The sequence below is a fragment of the Diorhabda carinulata genome, chromosome 5, assembly GCF_026250575.1.
Source record: "Diorhabda carinulata isolate Delta chromosome 5, icDioCari1.1, whole genome shotgun sequence".
Classification (NCBI taxonomy): Eukaryota; Metazoa; Arthropoda; class Insecta; order Coleoptera; family Chrysomelidae; genus Diorhabda; species Diorhabda carinulata.
The window spans coordinates 3,362,003-3,377,384 of NC_079464.1; the positions used below are offsets into that span (position 1 = coordinate 3,362,003).

General features: G+C 28.8%; 3 protein-coding genes across 12 annotated transcripts; 2 read left to right on the forward strand and 1 right to left on the reverse strand.

The window, feature by feature from the left end:
* The first annotated feature begins 124 nt into the window (after positions 1 to 124).
* LOC130894568 (uncharacterized) lies at positions 125 to 10,312 on the forward strand. 8 transcript variants are annotated; one of them, XM_057801453.1, is made up of 12 exons: positions 147 to 354; positions 511 to 881; positions 939 to 1,030; positions 2,314 to 2,423; positions 4,015 to 4,275; positions 5,028 to 5,160; positions 5,323 to 5,475; positions 5,529 to 5,673; positions 5,740 to 5,930; positions 7,110 to 7,298; positions 7,609 to 7,662; positions 8,814 to 10,312. In XM_057801453.1, the coding sequence occupies exons 2-12, from the start codon at positions 803 to 805 to the stop codon at positions 9,045 to 9,047; spliced, it is 1,641 nt and encodes a 546-aa protein (XP_057657436.1). In that variant the 5' UTR covers positions 147 to 354; positions 511 to 802; the 3' UTR covers positions 9,048 to 10,312. The 8 variants fall into 8 exon arrangements, with proteins under 8 accessions (XP_057657439.1, XP_057657436.1, XP_057657437.1 ...); XM_057801454.1 differs by lacking the exon at positions 7,609 to 7,662 and having other exon boundaries at positions 7,110 to 7,310; XM_057801455.1 differs by lacking the exon at positions 7,609 to 7,662.
* A 1,375-nt stretch (positions 10,313 to 11,687) lies between these two features.
* Positions 11,688 to 13,879, reverse strand: LOC130894573 (uncharacterized). 3 transcript variants are annotated; one of them, XM_057801472.1, is made up of 6 exons: positions 13,746 to 13,879; positions 13,490 to 13,668; positions 13,276 to 13,435; positions 13,048 to 13,225; positions 12,836 to 12,985; positions 11,688 to 12,786 (listed from the first exon to the last, which is right to left on the reverse strand). In XM_057801472.1, the coding sequence occupies exons 2-6, from the start codon at positions 13,560 to 13,562 to the stop codon at positions 12,613 to 12,615; spliced, it is 735 nt and encodes a 244-aa protein (XP_057657455.1). In that variant the 5' UTR covers positions 13,563 to 13,668; positions 13,746 to 13,879; the 3' UTR covers positions 11,688 to 12,612. The 3 variants fall into 3 exon arrangements, with proteins under 3 accessions (XP_057657455.1, XP_057657457.1, XP_057657456.1); XM_057801474.1 differs by having other exon boundaries at positions 13,490 to 13,690; positions 13,746 to 13,877; XM_057801473.1 differs by having other exon boundaries at positions 13,490 to 13,687; positions 13,746 to 13,876.
* A 179-nt stretch (positions 13,880 to 14,058) lies between these two features.
* On the forward strand, positions 14,059 to 15,117 carry LOC130894575 (39S ribosomal protein L16, mitochondrial). The gene is made up of 5 exons (XM_057801475.1): positions 14,059 to 14,174; positions 14,233 to 14,298; positions 14,358 to 14,515; positions 14,572 to 14,770; positions 14,828 to 15,117. The coding sequence occupies exons 1-5, from the start codon at positions 14,147 to 14,149 to the stop codon at positions 15,085 to 15,087; spliced, it is 711 nt and encodes a 236-aa protein (XP_057657458.1). The 5' UTR covers positions 14,059 to 14,146; the 3' UTR covers positions 15,088 to 15,117.
* Positions 15,118 to 15,382: the final 265 nt, after the last annotated feature.

The following is a 15,382-nucleotide window of genomic DNA, read 5'->3' on the forward strand; positions in this document are numbered from 1 at the left end:
ATGTTTTCATTAACATGTCTATGATATATATGTTATTCGTTTCCAATTATACTTATGAATATTTTCAAAAAAACTTTTATTAAAATTCATATTGTTTCGACTTCCCCTGTATTATTTTCGTCAATGATCGGAAATCTTTTTGTGATGATTATACGAAATAAATTAGAGTTAGTAATGGGATTTTGAAATCAAATTTTATGAAGAAAATAAAACATTTTTGTTTTATTAGGTATATTATACAGAGATATCCATTTATACTATTTCAGTTGTATACGTAATCAACAGAGAATTTAAAGATGAAAAACGTAAATATAAACGACCTAATGACAAATACTAGTGTTCTATAAATAAAAGGTATGTTAACGTTCGCAGGTAATATTTTGGTGAAATGACAAACATTAGACTGTGACTTATAGAAAATTCCAGAGGAGGCATTTTACGTTGATTATATACTGGATGAGTTATGTCTTTATGATTTAGTAAACATTCTAAGATACGTTTTTTGTTTAGATGAAAAATGGAAGTAGCTAGTGGCGGAATTCCAAAATGAAACTGCAAATCTGACATATATTTCTAGAACATTCAGTTAAACGCGTTCCTATGATATCATCGTATTAACATAATCAAAATATTATGTGAAAAGTCATCAGAATATTAATTTTTTTTGTGTGTCTAACGAGAACGTGTCATTCTAAATTTTGACGTTAATTAAACTATGAGTTTGACAGATAACTAAAGGGTGAATTATTTATTGATTTTTTCGGATAATTTAATTCAGAATTTTTGTCGTATAAGAACAAATATGGATACAAATAAAGTGGAATTATATATTTACGATCTATCGAAAGGGATGGCTGCGGCTTTTTCACCTATGTTGATAGGTAAATACAGGAAAAATCAAAATTTGAGGTTATGCTAATATAACTTTTATTGTTAAGGGAAAAGAATTCAAGGAATTTGGCACACATCAATAGTAGTTTATAACAGAGAGTATTTTTTTGGTTCTAAAGGCGTCGAAAGCTGTAATCCAGTAAGTATTTTTTATTTACGAAATTAAAAAAAAACGTATCTTTATATTTAAATTTCGCTTGTTTGTTATTTAAAAGATTATATAGGTTACTATTTTTAATATACAGTCACTCTCATTTTATCTTACAAATTTCTTGGCTCTTGGGTAACACTAGTTTTATGAGAGAGTTCTAAATTTGGAATCACTAAAAATAAATGTTCATCTGTAGTAGTGTAGGCAGGTACAGTTTTCATTTTAGATCCAATTGAACTTTATTGTGTATTTAATTCATTTTAAACTTCTGTGAGTATATAAAAACTTTTCTTTTACCCAAATCGTTGACACACCTACTTAAAAATTATAAAAAATCAGTTTTCATCATTGTAAAACGTTTTTTATAACATAAATTGGATATGATACGTAAATTAATTGTTGTAATAGAAAATATGTCGATATATCACGACTTTTATGACGATTAACTTTTTTTATGTATATTTATCTAAATATTCATTTATTATCATCAACTAGCAAAGCAGTAACCTGAATTTTGAAAACCATAGGTTCTATTATAATTCTATATAAAATTACGTTGTTTTAGAGCCAAAAAACAGTATTTATAGCCTTTGTTGGTATGTTTTTTCCCTTTTATAATATTATATTCTCAAGTGGGTATGAATATTTCAGCTTTGACCTCACAAATTTCGTATTAACTACTTAATTGAATCGATACGAAATTATACCAATATAGTAAGAAAAAAGTTCATTATTCAAATCTTGTTATTTGCTGTGCTAAGCTATATCTTGAGTAGGCATTCCTTATAAAGAGTATCATAGATTTTGAATTATCCACATTTTTTTAGTCCACCTCTTCTTTATAGAAAATCATACAACTAATCTTTGGCTTTTAAGTGATTTTTCTTTTAAATTTTTAACAAAAATCTCGTTATTGACAGAAAATCCTCTGTCTGTTGTTGTTAAAAAAGAAGTTGAACAACTTTTTTTACTACAACTATTTCCTAGTTTTGGCCTAGTTGGCTAACTCAAAATTATTGAAAATTCCCAATTTTACCCCGCTCTGCAAAATTCCCTTAATAGATTTTCTGTGATAAAACAGCATATTTGCGGATCGATTTGTTTTCAAATTCCATAATTTCTCCGATAATAAATACAGAAACGCATTGGCTTAAGTCCAAAATAATTGTCAAAAATACTTAAATTTTGTATTTTTTATCCTACACAAGCGAAAGATACGAACATTTTAATGCGCATTATGATTGCTGGTTATAAATATTTCCATTCTATAGGGCACAACAGCCTTGGAAAGACCTTTAAGAGTGGAAGTTATTGGAGAAACTCAAGTACCGTATTCAGTTTTTATCGACTATTTAAACGGGTTATCAGAAACTACGTACGCGTGAGTAACACTATTATTATTTGCATAGAGATTTAAATACTTATATTTCAAAATTTTTTTAATGATAATTTTAACATTTCTCTTCCTATTTTTTGTATTACAACGTTGCCATTCCATAAATGTAGATACTATAAATTTATATTTCTTTATTTTTCAAAAAAAATTTATTCATCTTTAAATCAGTATATTTCTCAAAAATTCGAAATTAAAGGAGTCCTATGTATACAATTACTCAGATTTACTTTTCCTCAATTGATTCACGTAAAAAATGAATTAATATCTCAAATGGTTTCGGAAATATTGAATTTTTTATATGAGAATGTCAAATTGTTTTTGAAATTTTTTTTCCTATTTTCATAGTAAATGGGCCCCTTTTGAAATTTTATATTTTGTTTGACAACTTTTATAACTTCATATCTAACGACGAAAAAGCTGTTGCATTTTTTCTAATCTATCTATCTTGTGATGAAACATCTTGATTTTAGGTCTTTGAAAGTTTAAAATAACATGATATTTTCATAAAATTTGCTATAATTCTAAAATGTGAATGTATACAATTTTTAAACTGATTTTTTATCAAAACAGATCTAAAACAAGGTAAATCATCATGAAACTTATATAAATACGTTTAACAAGTGAAATTTTTTGGTTATTTTATTGCTATTTTTGATAATTTTCTGCTTGTCACTATTTTCTCTGCCTCCATATTAGTAAAACGATTTTCTGAACTAACATTTCTTTTTATGCATCCTTAACCGATTTTTGGCATTTATTCTATTTTCTTTACATCCACTAGTATTTTTAATTCTTTTTTCAACCGATTAAACTCATAAATATTAATTAAATATCACATTCATATGTTGACTTCTTTTCTTCACAATAATCAAACATACTAGAATTAACGATACATTTGAACTACTTTGCATTGGACCAACCCATTATGACGTCATTGACAGTTCGGCCATATTTGTTTAGTGACATACATTGTTATTATCATTATATAATTATTAATTAACGAATGATTTTTAATAGATAACTCGTATTTTAATATTATTTGGTATTTAAGATGAACTGAAAAATCATTGAACTATAAAGATTTCATGTTTATGTTGAACGAATGGTCTTACAAAACATTTAATACGAAAATGATCAATGAGTATATATAAATGTAAATTACAAATTTAAATACAGTTTTCAGGGTTTCTTAATTTGAAATATTTCTAGAAATGTCTTATAATATACCAATTATGTAATTTGATCAATTTGTTTTTCAACTGAAACTTTTTATTTGAAAAAAAAAACTAAAAAGACAACATGAAATTCAAACCTATTGTAGTATTTAGAAACGGTTTTCATTTGATATCTCGTGGCATGGTACTTTGCATCACAATTTGAAATCGGATAATATTCACTTTGATCAATTTTGTCGAAATAATGTCAAAAAACAAAAAATTCACAATTAAAACAATTTGAGAATAGTTTGTTTACTACCCACCACGCTGGCAAAATGGCCGACATGTCAAAATCACGTGTTGTATAATGGTCCATTCTCATTTGATTTAATTCGTAAAAGAGGATAATTCTCTTACAGGGGTTGTACGTATAATTTGCTACATCATAATTGCAATAATTTTTCCGAAGAGATAGCTCAGTTTTTGTGCGGAACTTCTATACCAAAATATATTCTAGATCTACCTAACGAAGTATTAAATTCCAATTTAGCCGCCAATCTTCTATCGCTTGTTACTCAATTAGAAAATAGCGCGAGGCCTATAAGAGAAGAACAGTCCAATAATATCAAGGAACCCAGTCCGGATTTCGATCAACTAAATTCGCAAATCGAGGAAGCAAGGTCAGATATGGATCGAGATAAACGCGTGGAATAATTGATTTTAGATGACTGGCTTTAATAAAACTAGACGCAATATACAGTATGTTTTCGAAAATAAGTCGTAGTTGAATTTGTGTTATTCACATTATGAGACTCTATATTGAATTTTTTATTGCTAATTTAATCATCTGAGAACCATTATTTGATTATTTTTTGAATTTTAGTGCACAAAATTTTTAAAAATCGATTTATAACTTTGTTTTAGTAGAAAAAAATAATTTTTTGTGGATTTTATTACACTAAACTCATTGTATAATCAAAGAGTGGTGTTCAAATAAAGGTATGTTGTTTTTTCACTTGAGATATTTTATAAATCGAAAAAATTCCTAATATTAAAATCTTCTTCTTTTTTTTCCGTCTTCTATTAGTTGGTACAAAAACCATTTTTTTTTTTTTGAAAAATGCTTCTTTGGAATGACTTAAGCCAGATTGAGCAGGGAGATTCTCCCTTCGATCGCTTTTTATGTATACAGGGTGTAACGTTAATATAATAAAAGGTAAGGTAAATCCGGTGATTGGGGAAAATATCAAGTGGAAGTGTCACGAATGTTAATCGAATGTGTGTTACTAAATGTTTGGAAAAATTTTTTACTAATTTTTGTTTTTTTTTTGTGTCTCGTTGCTTTCACAATAAATGTCAGTGTAAGTATGAGAAGCGTGATTTGTTGTTTAAAATACAACAAAACGAGCTCGTATTTATTTAATTCTTTTAGATACAATTCTCTTCTTCTGGAAGAACGCCGTAAAACTCTAAAAGAAAAATTGATAAGAAAGGAAAAGAAACGAGAGAAAAAACGCAAAAAAATATTAGAATCAGGCGGGGAATTACCTCCGGAATTGAAAGAGGTTAATATTATCTTCATATCGATCAATTTCAAATACTTCTTCTTTTTTTATATATATATATATATATATACAAACCGGCCTTTATCTATACGATTATACAGTTATAGAATATCGGTATGAAGGAGAGTTTCTAGTTAAGGGACTTTTCTAAACATTTTGTAGGATTTCGCAATGGCCGATACAGATACTGTAAACGGACAATCTCAGTTACCTTCCGACGAAGCGTTCGCTTTAGAAGAAGAAGAAGAACGTCGAGAAGAAGAAGCGAAGAAGAAAGCCAGAGAACCACCGATTGTTTATAAGGATATAATAGACGTGAGGATGTTCGAATTTGGGATATTTTGGAGATTTTGATGTTGATTTTTTAGGTTAAAGTCGAATTCGACGCTTTGGTCGCCCTTATCGACGGCAAATTGAATCCGGAAGAGCAAAGGGCTACGGAGGAGTTGCAGCAATATATGATCGGGGATGAGGGTAGTTGGGCTTTGAGTGACGGTTTTTTGGATTTCGTCGGTGAGTTGTCGTGGGTGTTTTAGTGGATATATGCGGCCTACTACGCACCCGGTGTATATGTTTCAGGGAGGTTATTGAACGATACTCAACTTTCCGTTGACGTCAGAGTGAAAACTCTCAACGTATTGGCAATGGCGGCTTTGAAGGATGACGTCATATTAGTTTTGCATCAGGACCGGAAAGATCACATCCTCATGAACTACGCTTTCGAAATCGACAGATTGAGTATACAAGAACAGGAAGCTATAGCTCTATTCGTGAGTAATTTTTTTATATAAATTCGGGGTGACATTTTCTTTTTATTTTCAAAATTTTCCTTTTTTCATTAATAGTTGGAAATGTGAATAACTTGACAACATTGTAGTTCGTACTGATAATAAAAACAACATAACTATGAGGCTACAACGTTGTCAAATTTTTTCTTTCTTATAGTTTATGAAATTGATATGCTATGTTGCCAAGTTGATAATTTATACAAATTAATTAATTTCAACTTGATTATTTTAAATTTGGTGTAAAATATAAAATAAAAACTTGCCAACGCTGTAACGCTGTATATTCTAATAATAAAAATGACATTTCTCATGAGTTTTTCCGAAAATTATTAAATCAGTTGAAAATTAAGTTGAACGATGTGATCTGTTGCCAAGTTAATCTTGTTTAAAAATACGAAAAATTTTTTCCATTACCAATTTTCAAGTAGAAAAAAACATCATCAAAATTTTTATTTTTCCAAAATAGCTAATTCTGCCAAATTAGCGTATATAATAAATCTTGGCAACGCTGTAGCTTAAACTGATAATAAAATCAACATTTCTTATTCTCATTCTCATTCCAAGGAAATTATTAAATTTGTATTAAAACAGTTATACCAATCGCTCAAACATCAATTAATCGTATGCTATATTTAAATAGATTCCGTAGACGATTCAAAATAATCTTGCAAATAAACAATATCTTTCCAACTTCTTTATATGGTTGGAAAAGAAATTAATCAAATAGTTTATCATTAATTTCTATAATTGAAAAAATGACATTTTTTTTTTTGGAAAATTTACTCTAACAACAATCCCTTTTCATTTTGGAAATTCCAGTACTGTAGTAAAATTCTCAAAAACATCATTAAAATTGGCGATTTAAGGATTTGCTACGTTGTCAAAGTCAATACTATTTTCAAATATATTGATTAGCATTATCACAATAAAATAAGAAACAATTTTCAATTAAAATAAATAATTGGTTTATTAAAATAACAATTATGGATTGGATGGAAATGTATTTGGAACACTAAAAAGATATATTGAAAAAATAGCACCAAAACATCATTGAAACACTTGAAAAAAAAAACGTAAACGTACGTCATTACTTACCGCGTTAGCGTGTATCACCTTGTATATGCAAATAGGTTTAACGTCTAAAAAAACGATGGTTTATAGATGGCAAATATGTTCGAAAATCTCAGTTCCTCCGAATGGCTACTGTACATATCCGAATGGACTTACAACAATCAACAAACCAGCAATATACGAGTCACGACGAAAGTAGCGGTACATTCTCTTTTATCTGATTCCCCGATACTACAAGACAGAGGCGCCGCTATAATCCACAATCTTGCTTGCAAGGAGGTAAAAACCGTGGTCTGTATCACTCTTTAGACTAATATTGTGTGCGGTGAATAATTAAAACATTCTTCATAAACCCCAAATAATCATCATACTAAAATCAGCCATTTTTGTTTACATCTTGTCATTTGATAGTCTGTCAAAATATAGCTAATCCGCGTTCATTATTTCCTCTACGCTTTTTAATTCATCTATAAATCATTGACGTTTGACTTAAAGATGGCGCTATTTGAAATGAATCAGTTGTTGTGTGGTGGTGTGTAGGTATTTTTTTGTTGAAGACTCGGTTTCTCTGTTTTGGATTTGTTTTCAGAAATTCAGAAATTTTCGGATTCGTCAGCGATTTCCAAAAGGGAGTTTATCAAAGGTAGCTTATATATGATTGTGAATTTATGTCTGTGCATTCTCATTTATAGCTCCAGCTAAGCTCTAATAAACAGCTTTGGCTCACAAGTAAATCTTTTCGTTTATCACCGTCATTATATATACTAATATTATTTTATTTGATGCTTTCATTGAAATAAGAACAAGAATATCTTAGTAAACAGGTTATAAAATCATATATGACTTTGTTGTTGATACGAAAAATACAGTACAAATTAAACTCTCGTATAAAATGAAATTTTCATTTCATATAACACAGTTCAACAAAAATTGAATGGATAAAATTGATTTGTTTCACATTTCAACCACTTGCTAATATTTTCGAACTTGATTTTAACGTTTATCCGATGCCGATAGTTTAGTATCTTCAATTTAAAATATTGGCGAGAGATAGTTTTCACAAAAGGTGTTAAATTTTTCATTTTCGTATTATATCTCAATAAATATAATTTTTTTATCATAAAAACATCCCAAAACTAAATGTTTTGAATTAGTCATCACAAAAATACTTTGAAATTTAATATTTTGCTGTTTACAAATAAATTTCAATATACGGGGGGTGATTCAAAAGTAACATTAAACATTAATTAAAACGCCTTGGTGGATTATCTACTTAACTATGAAATAAACTTATATATTCAGTCTAAAAACCTAGGGGCGGATTTAAAAGTTAGTTTTTAAACAAATTAAGACATTTAGAACATTTATCTTTCGAATACTTCATGGTGATAAAAATAAAAACCATAAAGACTGTGAAATGAAATTAGAAATGAATTTCAACTTATGGGAGCCGATTTAAAAGTTACGAATTGAGAAATTTTACCTTTGGAATACTACGTGGATTACAATTGACTTTTCAATATCTACTGTATCTGCTTAACAAAATTCCATGACTTTTCTTAAAATCTGTGTATGACATTTCCCTTGTCAATTTCGTGGTTCTGTGGTTTTCATTTTAGAATTTCATTCTTTATCTATGTGACTAATGACATTTCCTCTCATTATTTCGTAATTTTTTTAAATTTCCAATATAACTTTCAATGATCAAATTTTTTGTAACAAAAAAATATATACACACAGAAAAAAATTACATCTTGTGATATTTCCTGGTATATGAAACGTTCGAAATTCCAGGTGTTCGATGACGTCGCCGTTGAATTAACTATGGCGTTGCTTCAATATTTCAATTCGAAACCACCTGAAGAACAATTGTACCGATGTATGAAAGCATTGGCGAAATTCGTTCAAGTATCTACACAAGAAGTACCACAACTGATTCAAATGATCGGTCCTGATCCTCGAAGTTTCAAAGGTGTCAGTGACCGGGTCGATTCTCTAGTTGATCAAATCGCCTTAAAGTTGCGGTAGATATATTAAATCTTAAATATATTTGTCAATACGAGTTTTATTTATTATTATATTCATATTGCAATTTATTTTGGGGTAAATAGTATAAAAGACATATTCTCGAATTTTTTTGTACTTGGAGTAGCTGAACACTACTTTTGAAAACGGGGGACCGATGATACACGACATCTATCGGTCGATAACTAAAGATATATCAACTATGAAAAACAGTCTCCTATACTTTTATCTAACTGATTAAAAAATGTAGGAATCATGATATACGACACCTATCGGTCAATAGCTAAAGATACATATATTTTATAGAAACAATTTCCGCCACTTTTGTCATATATGTAGAATCTAATCTAAAAAATAAATAATTATCTGAATTTCATTGAAAAACGGAGACAATAAATTGATTTTGATAACAATAATTGTGACAACACTGAAAGTCGACGTCACGTAGTTGGCAACATTGAGTATGTAACATGATTATTAATTTTATCAACACTTTGAATGTTTAAATTTGTTTAGTGGCTTCTTAACGTTGGTAACTAACTAACTTTGGAGTTAATATATTAAGAAAACTTTTCGCATTTTGAAGTTATATTTTCGACCTTACTACGTGTATCTTGGTGTATCTTGATCGTTTTATTAATTAAAAAATTAAGACATGCAATTACATAACCTAAAAAACGAAGTGCCTTAACATTAAAGCAATCTTATGAGTTTATATATCTAAGAGAGACGTTATTGACTTTGATTTTTGTTTAGTAAACTAGAAATTTTCATTTTTTACGGCGCTTCATCATTGAACATTCGGTTATTTAATTTACCCACCAGTTATACTGCAACACACTCATTTTCAATAAGTATATTGAGTTTCCAGTGTTGCCAGATGGATTTTATTTTCAGATACATTCAGTACATTTCGAGAATATGTCCGTACTGTTATCTGTAGCATCAAAAAAAAAAAAGAGTCTTAGAGCTTTTTTTTTAAAGAAAGTATCCCGAATAATTATTTTAATATATTCAATTTCAATTTTTATAAAATAATTATCAATTTTTTAATCGTTTTATAACATTTGATTTTTGTTATTAATATCTATGTGAAAAAAAATCGATTTATCTGTGATTTGTCTTATTTCACCTGTTTTTACAAAACATTTAACGCTCGTGCAACAGATGCATTTTCCAGTTTTTATAAATTGTTTTAGATTTTTTCAAAAGTTTACGGTATGTTTCTTTTTTTTACGTTTTTATAATTATTAAAAATGTGGCTTCAGTACAATGCGTTTTATTTTGAATTTTTTACCTTTTTTAACGTGAAATTTCCCACTATTTAAATCCATGTTTGTCCACCACATCAACGTATAAACAGAGATATTAATCATAGTTCACCCCCTGTATAATCTCGTTAAAAAAGTTTTTTACTATTAGGGGGTTGCTAGAAGGTGGAGGGTCGTGTACTAAGTCCGTAACTGCTTCCCAGTTGAATAAATAGTAACATTTTTTTCAATTAAATCATAAAATAAACGAAGTATCCATAAAAATATTTGTTTTGTATCGTATCATCAATCATACATGACTTTTGCCAATTATATTGTGTAACAAGAATCAAATTTCATAGTAATGAAAATAATTACAATTTCAAAAACTTTATTAAACACAATTTTATTATTCCATATTATTCAAATAGTTATTTTTGGTTAAAGATTCCATGAAAATAAATCTAACTACGCCTATGGTAATGGAGGGTTTCTACTCGATCAGTCTAATACGACACTGGCCACCTGAATTACTTGGAAATATAAAAAAAACTAACACATTTTTGAATTAAACGATTTGAAATAATTCTGCTCCAAACTAATTATGATAACTCTAATGGTTCTCGCGATTTCATGTCAACTAACATCTCCTTTATTTTTAAAGATGTAATACGTGCTTGGGTTACCTTGAATTCCACTTCCAGAGTTTTCTTTTGTAACATCGCGAAATCTTCCTTGAATTTAACTATTTTTTTCATACAATCCGCTTGAATATCTTCAAATTCCTTAATATCTTTTGCAATTCTTTCTTCGTCCATTTTGCTTGTTTCAATGCTGTATCTGATTGTTGAATAACACACAAAATGTTCAATTCCCCAACCTACTGCGTTTTTGAACTGTAAATTGTATTTAAGTTGGCAATTGTGTCACGGCCGGTTTCACACAACACTTATGATCAAAAAATTATAAATAAACAATTTCGTTTTTTTTATTTATTACATACTTAGTTTCATGAAAAAATATGTAAATATAATTCTTGTCGAGATCAAATTGTAACTGACAGTTTCTCGTAGTCGAAAGGAACGTATATATCAACTTATTTTTGCAATTTTCGTAATTAAACGATTCATTTTATAAGATAATTTCAACATTTTAAATTCTGAAACGGTTTTTTTCTTAGCGCTACATTCCAAAATTAACCTTTAAGCGAGGTAAATCCACTAAAAGCCACCAAAACCAACGATTCAATTTAATTTCTTAAAGTAAACAGACTTATGATCGGGTTTTACATCGTTGCCACGTTGTAATATTTTTCCGTATATATGTAGTATATTATTTTTTTATAGGATATATATATATATATATATATATATATAATGAAATAAAACACACATAAAAAATGCAATTTCTTTATAGAATTACACCGATGAAAACATTTGTACAATAATATGTAGAATGTATACATAGATTTACAATAGCATACAAAATATAGGTCCTAAATATTTAATACGAAATGACTTTTTATTTTTATCGAAAAAACCAGTGCAATTTGAGTATAGGAAAATTGTAAAACACACGTACACGTAATTTGATTGGCAACAATGACCCAAACACTATGCCCGCAATGTTTAATATACAGTATATTTAAAAAAACTAGCGACAGGATTTTTTTTAAATATTTTCAGTTGTGACTATATTGAAAATTTCAACATTGAAAAGTTATTTACAATGAAAAACTATGTAATAATACGTAATTACAATCAGAACTTTCTATAAATAATAAATTTTTTAGTATAATATTGATTGAAAAAAACTCAAATATGCTACCAAATTTTTAATACATACTGTATATAGAATAGTCACAACTTTTTTTAAATAAATGAAAAATAACTGAATAATTTAATAATACTATGTATTTATAGTAATGAGTTGATATATTTAGAAGTAAGAAGACATCATGTATAGTAGTTCAAATGTATTAAACAATATATTTATAAATAAAGATCAATTTCAAATCGAAACTGTTTATAACTTTGATAAACGCTAAAAATCACATTAAAACAATAGTTATTTATCAAAATACACCAAAAATCATTTATTCAAGATAAAAACGAGGGTATCGATAGTAAGTTTTCTAATTCTACCAAAGTTTTTGTAAATGGAAAGTTACAGATTTAATAAAGATTCAAATATCACAAACAGCTCTTGATTTTTTCTCTCGCATATTTAAATTGAAGACTGGAATGGATTATTATTATTTATAAGTCAGTACTTTTTTTTACCTCTTCCTCCATATCATAATGCATAGGACAAAAAATTCAAGTCACAGCTTTCTCGTAACTAGGAGGTGGCGAATCCCTAATAACTCTTATCGCATCCAAATCGTTTCTTGGTGATAGCATCACTGCAATATGGTACGGAGGAGGGGGTAATTCAGATGAAACGTGCGTAGTAGAACTACCCTGATCCTGTATAGGTTCATCGGCTTCTTGCTGTAAAGAAATGAGAAAATATCGAATTTATATAGTTTCTACTACTTACCTCTTCAACTATCCTCATAATAGGCATTTCAGGACGATTATTCGCCGGAGAATATGACACTATTGCTTCGCATAGAGATATTAAACCACCAAGTAAAAGAACAACCACAAGAAGAGAACAAAATACCAACACTTCAACCCCTATGTTTATCTGAAACGATATAAATAATGATATTAATAATTATGATGCAGGGAATTGAATATTTAACGTACTCCATGGAAATAATACTTGGCCCCAGCTAAAAAAAATGTAACAACAGCGAAAAATATCCAAACACCACATTTTAGCTTTGATGTGGAAGAAACGTTGTGTCTAGTGGCAGGTGATTGTCCAGAATCCACCATCTCCGAAGATCTAGTGACAGCAGGGGGTATTCGAATACTGGATCCACTGAAATTAATTATGTTTAATGAAATAAATAAATAAAAAAAATTTCATACTTGTAATGAACCGATGTGGAACAATGTAGCGGTATCCTAGCATGATAACCGGATCTGCTATTTCGTAAGCCACTTTCTATAGATTGGAATCTGTGTACTGGAGTTACCATCGGTTTGGGATAGAAACTGTTACATAAATTCCTCTGGTTCCGTCCGTAACCTACGAAAATATTATTTTTTTTTTTTAATAAAAACGATTATTTTGTGAACTTACCTGAAAGTGATGGAGGAATTTGATGAACGTTAAATCCGCATCCTTGACTTCGTTTATCGATCCAGAAATGCATGTGTGATAATTCAATTTAGTCCTGAATTATTATTAATAACTGTGGCGAACATTTTCATTCGGTTATTTATAAACATTCAACTTGATTTAGTATAAAACTCGATATCCTGAAATCAATATATTCTCCTGCTATTAAATTACGTTATATCCACAACCTTATTAAACGTAACATAATGAATCTTACCTAAATCTCATTATCCAGATTATTTTATTGTAAATACGTTTTAATATCCATTAATATTATTTTTAAATTAAAATTTCTTCCATGCATCAACATCTTTCATTGTTGTTGTTTTGACTGATTGCAATCAGTTCTGTAATGATTACTTCTGATCACTGTCAATTTTTTTTATTTTTTTCGAAAATAAACCAACTAATATTAAATTCAAAATGAATAAATTGAATTTTTGAATTTCTTAGATGTGATTATTATTATATCAATAAAATATTCTTTAATAAAATTTGAAAAATAATACGATAGTTCTGATGAATTCTATAAGAAAGAAGAAGAATTTAATGGTTATCTCAGTTATACTATTTTAGAAAATTAAAAATCCTAATTTTAATTGAAATAATTCATTAAAAATGTTCAATTCAGTGGCGTTTTTGAGACGTAAGAACTTTTTATATTAAAATTAACCTATACTAAACTAATTCTCTCCAAATTTCAGCCTCGAGGGTTTTGATTGTCCAAGTTAATGGATTCAAACATTTTCCTGCTCCTGCCGTATTCGATCGTAAATATATAAAGTATAATAATTAATTCATAAATATACGTTTGTTTTATATTTTTTAGACATAGAAATTCCGGAGAAGCCGAAATTAAAATTTATAGACAAAGTTCCTCAATTACCTCCGGCTATCAAACCTCCGAAAATGCAAAAGAAATTACGATTTATGAGAGGTCCAGAAGAGGTCCACAACTTTCTACTACACAAGCAATACGGAATTATGGTAAAAAATCCATATTATTATGGAGTAATCGGATTAAATTATTTATATTCATTTAGGCATTAGGAGGAGGTCGTTTAAAGTGGGGCCATTTCGAGATGATGCGGTTAACAATCGGTAGAAAGATGAACAGCAATAAAATGTTTGCTTTATGGAGGGTTGATGCACCTTGGCAACCAGTTACAAAACAGGGTCAAGGTCAACGTATGGGTGGAGGAAAAGGTGCAATAGACCATTATGTAACTCCAATTAAAGCAGGTAAAATTTGATTTGGTTGATTTTTTCTCAGCTGTTGTATAAAATTCTCAATTTTAGGTCGAATTATTCTAGAATTAGGTGGAAAATGTGAATTTACAGAAGTGCAGGGATTTTTACAGGATGTTGCTATGAAATTACCATTCAAAGCCATGGCAGTGTCTCAAGAAATTTTAGATGAAATGAAACATAAGGAAAATTGGGAGGAAAAGAATAACCAGAATCCGTATACCATGAAATATTTGATTCAGAATAATATGGGAGGTTGTTATAGGTGGTTATCCCCTACTGATATGCGTTATTTTTGTAAATATACGTAATTTGTGAATTAATAAATGTTTTAACTTATATTTGTTTATTTGTATTATATTGAAGTCCATTTTTTCGTATTCAAAATTCAAGATGACTTCAATTCTTCACAAAAGTAATTTATAGAAATATTTTCTAATACACCCCTGTCTTGTTTTCTATCCATACCACAGATCACCCTTATGTAGATAGTTCAAACGTCATTTATTATAAACTAATTGGTGCCATCTATTATTTCAAAATAAGTTTCAGATCATAGAAACTACTCTATATCCTGAGAAATAAGTAAATAATATTGATATTGGG

Bases quoted from the DNA above. Each gene is read 5' to 3' on its own strand.
- LOC130894575 (XM_057801475.1), top strand. From the start codon at position 14,147: ATGTTCAATTCAGTGGCGTTTTTGAGAC. The intron at 14,175-14,232 runs GTAAGAACTTTT...TCCAAATTTCAG, and splicing joins TTCAGTGGCGTTTTTGAGAC to CCTCGAGGGTTTTGATTGTC. The intron at 14,771-14,827 runs GTAAAATTTGAT...TCTCAATTTTAG, and splicing joins TGTAACTCCAATTAAAGCAG to GTCGAATTATTCTAGAATTA.
- LOC130894568 (XM_057801453.1), top strand. From the start codon at position 803: ATGGATACAAATAAAGTGGAATTATATATTTACGATCTATCGAAAGGG. The intron at 2,424-4,014 runs GTGAGTAACACT...ATTCTCTTACAG, and splicing joins TTATCAGAAACTACGTACGC to GGGTTGTACGTATAATTTGC. The intron at 4,276-5,027 runs GTCAGATATGGA...TAATTCTTTTAG, and splicing joins TCGCAAATCGAGGAAGCAAG to ATACAATTCTCTTCTTCTGG.
- LOC130894573 (XM_057801472.1), bottom strand. From the start codon at position 13,562: ATGCATTTCTGGATCGATAAACGAAGTCAAGGATGCGGATTTAACGTT. The intron at 13,226-13,275 runs GTATGAAATTTT...AATTAATTTCAG, and splicing joins TCCACATCGGTTCATTACAA to TGGATCCAGTATTCGAATAC. The intron at 12,787-12,835 runs GTAAGTAGTAGA...ATTTCTTTACAG, and splicing joins TTATGAGGATAGTTGAAGAG to CAAGAAGCCGATGAACCTAT.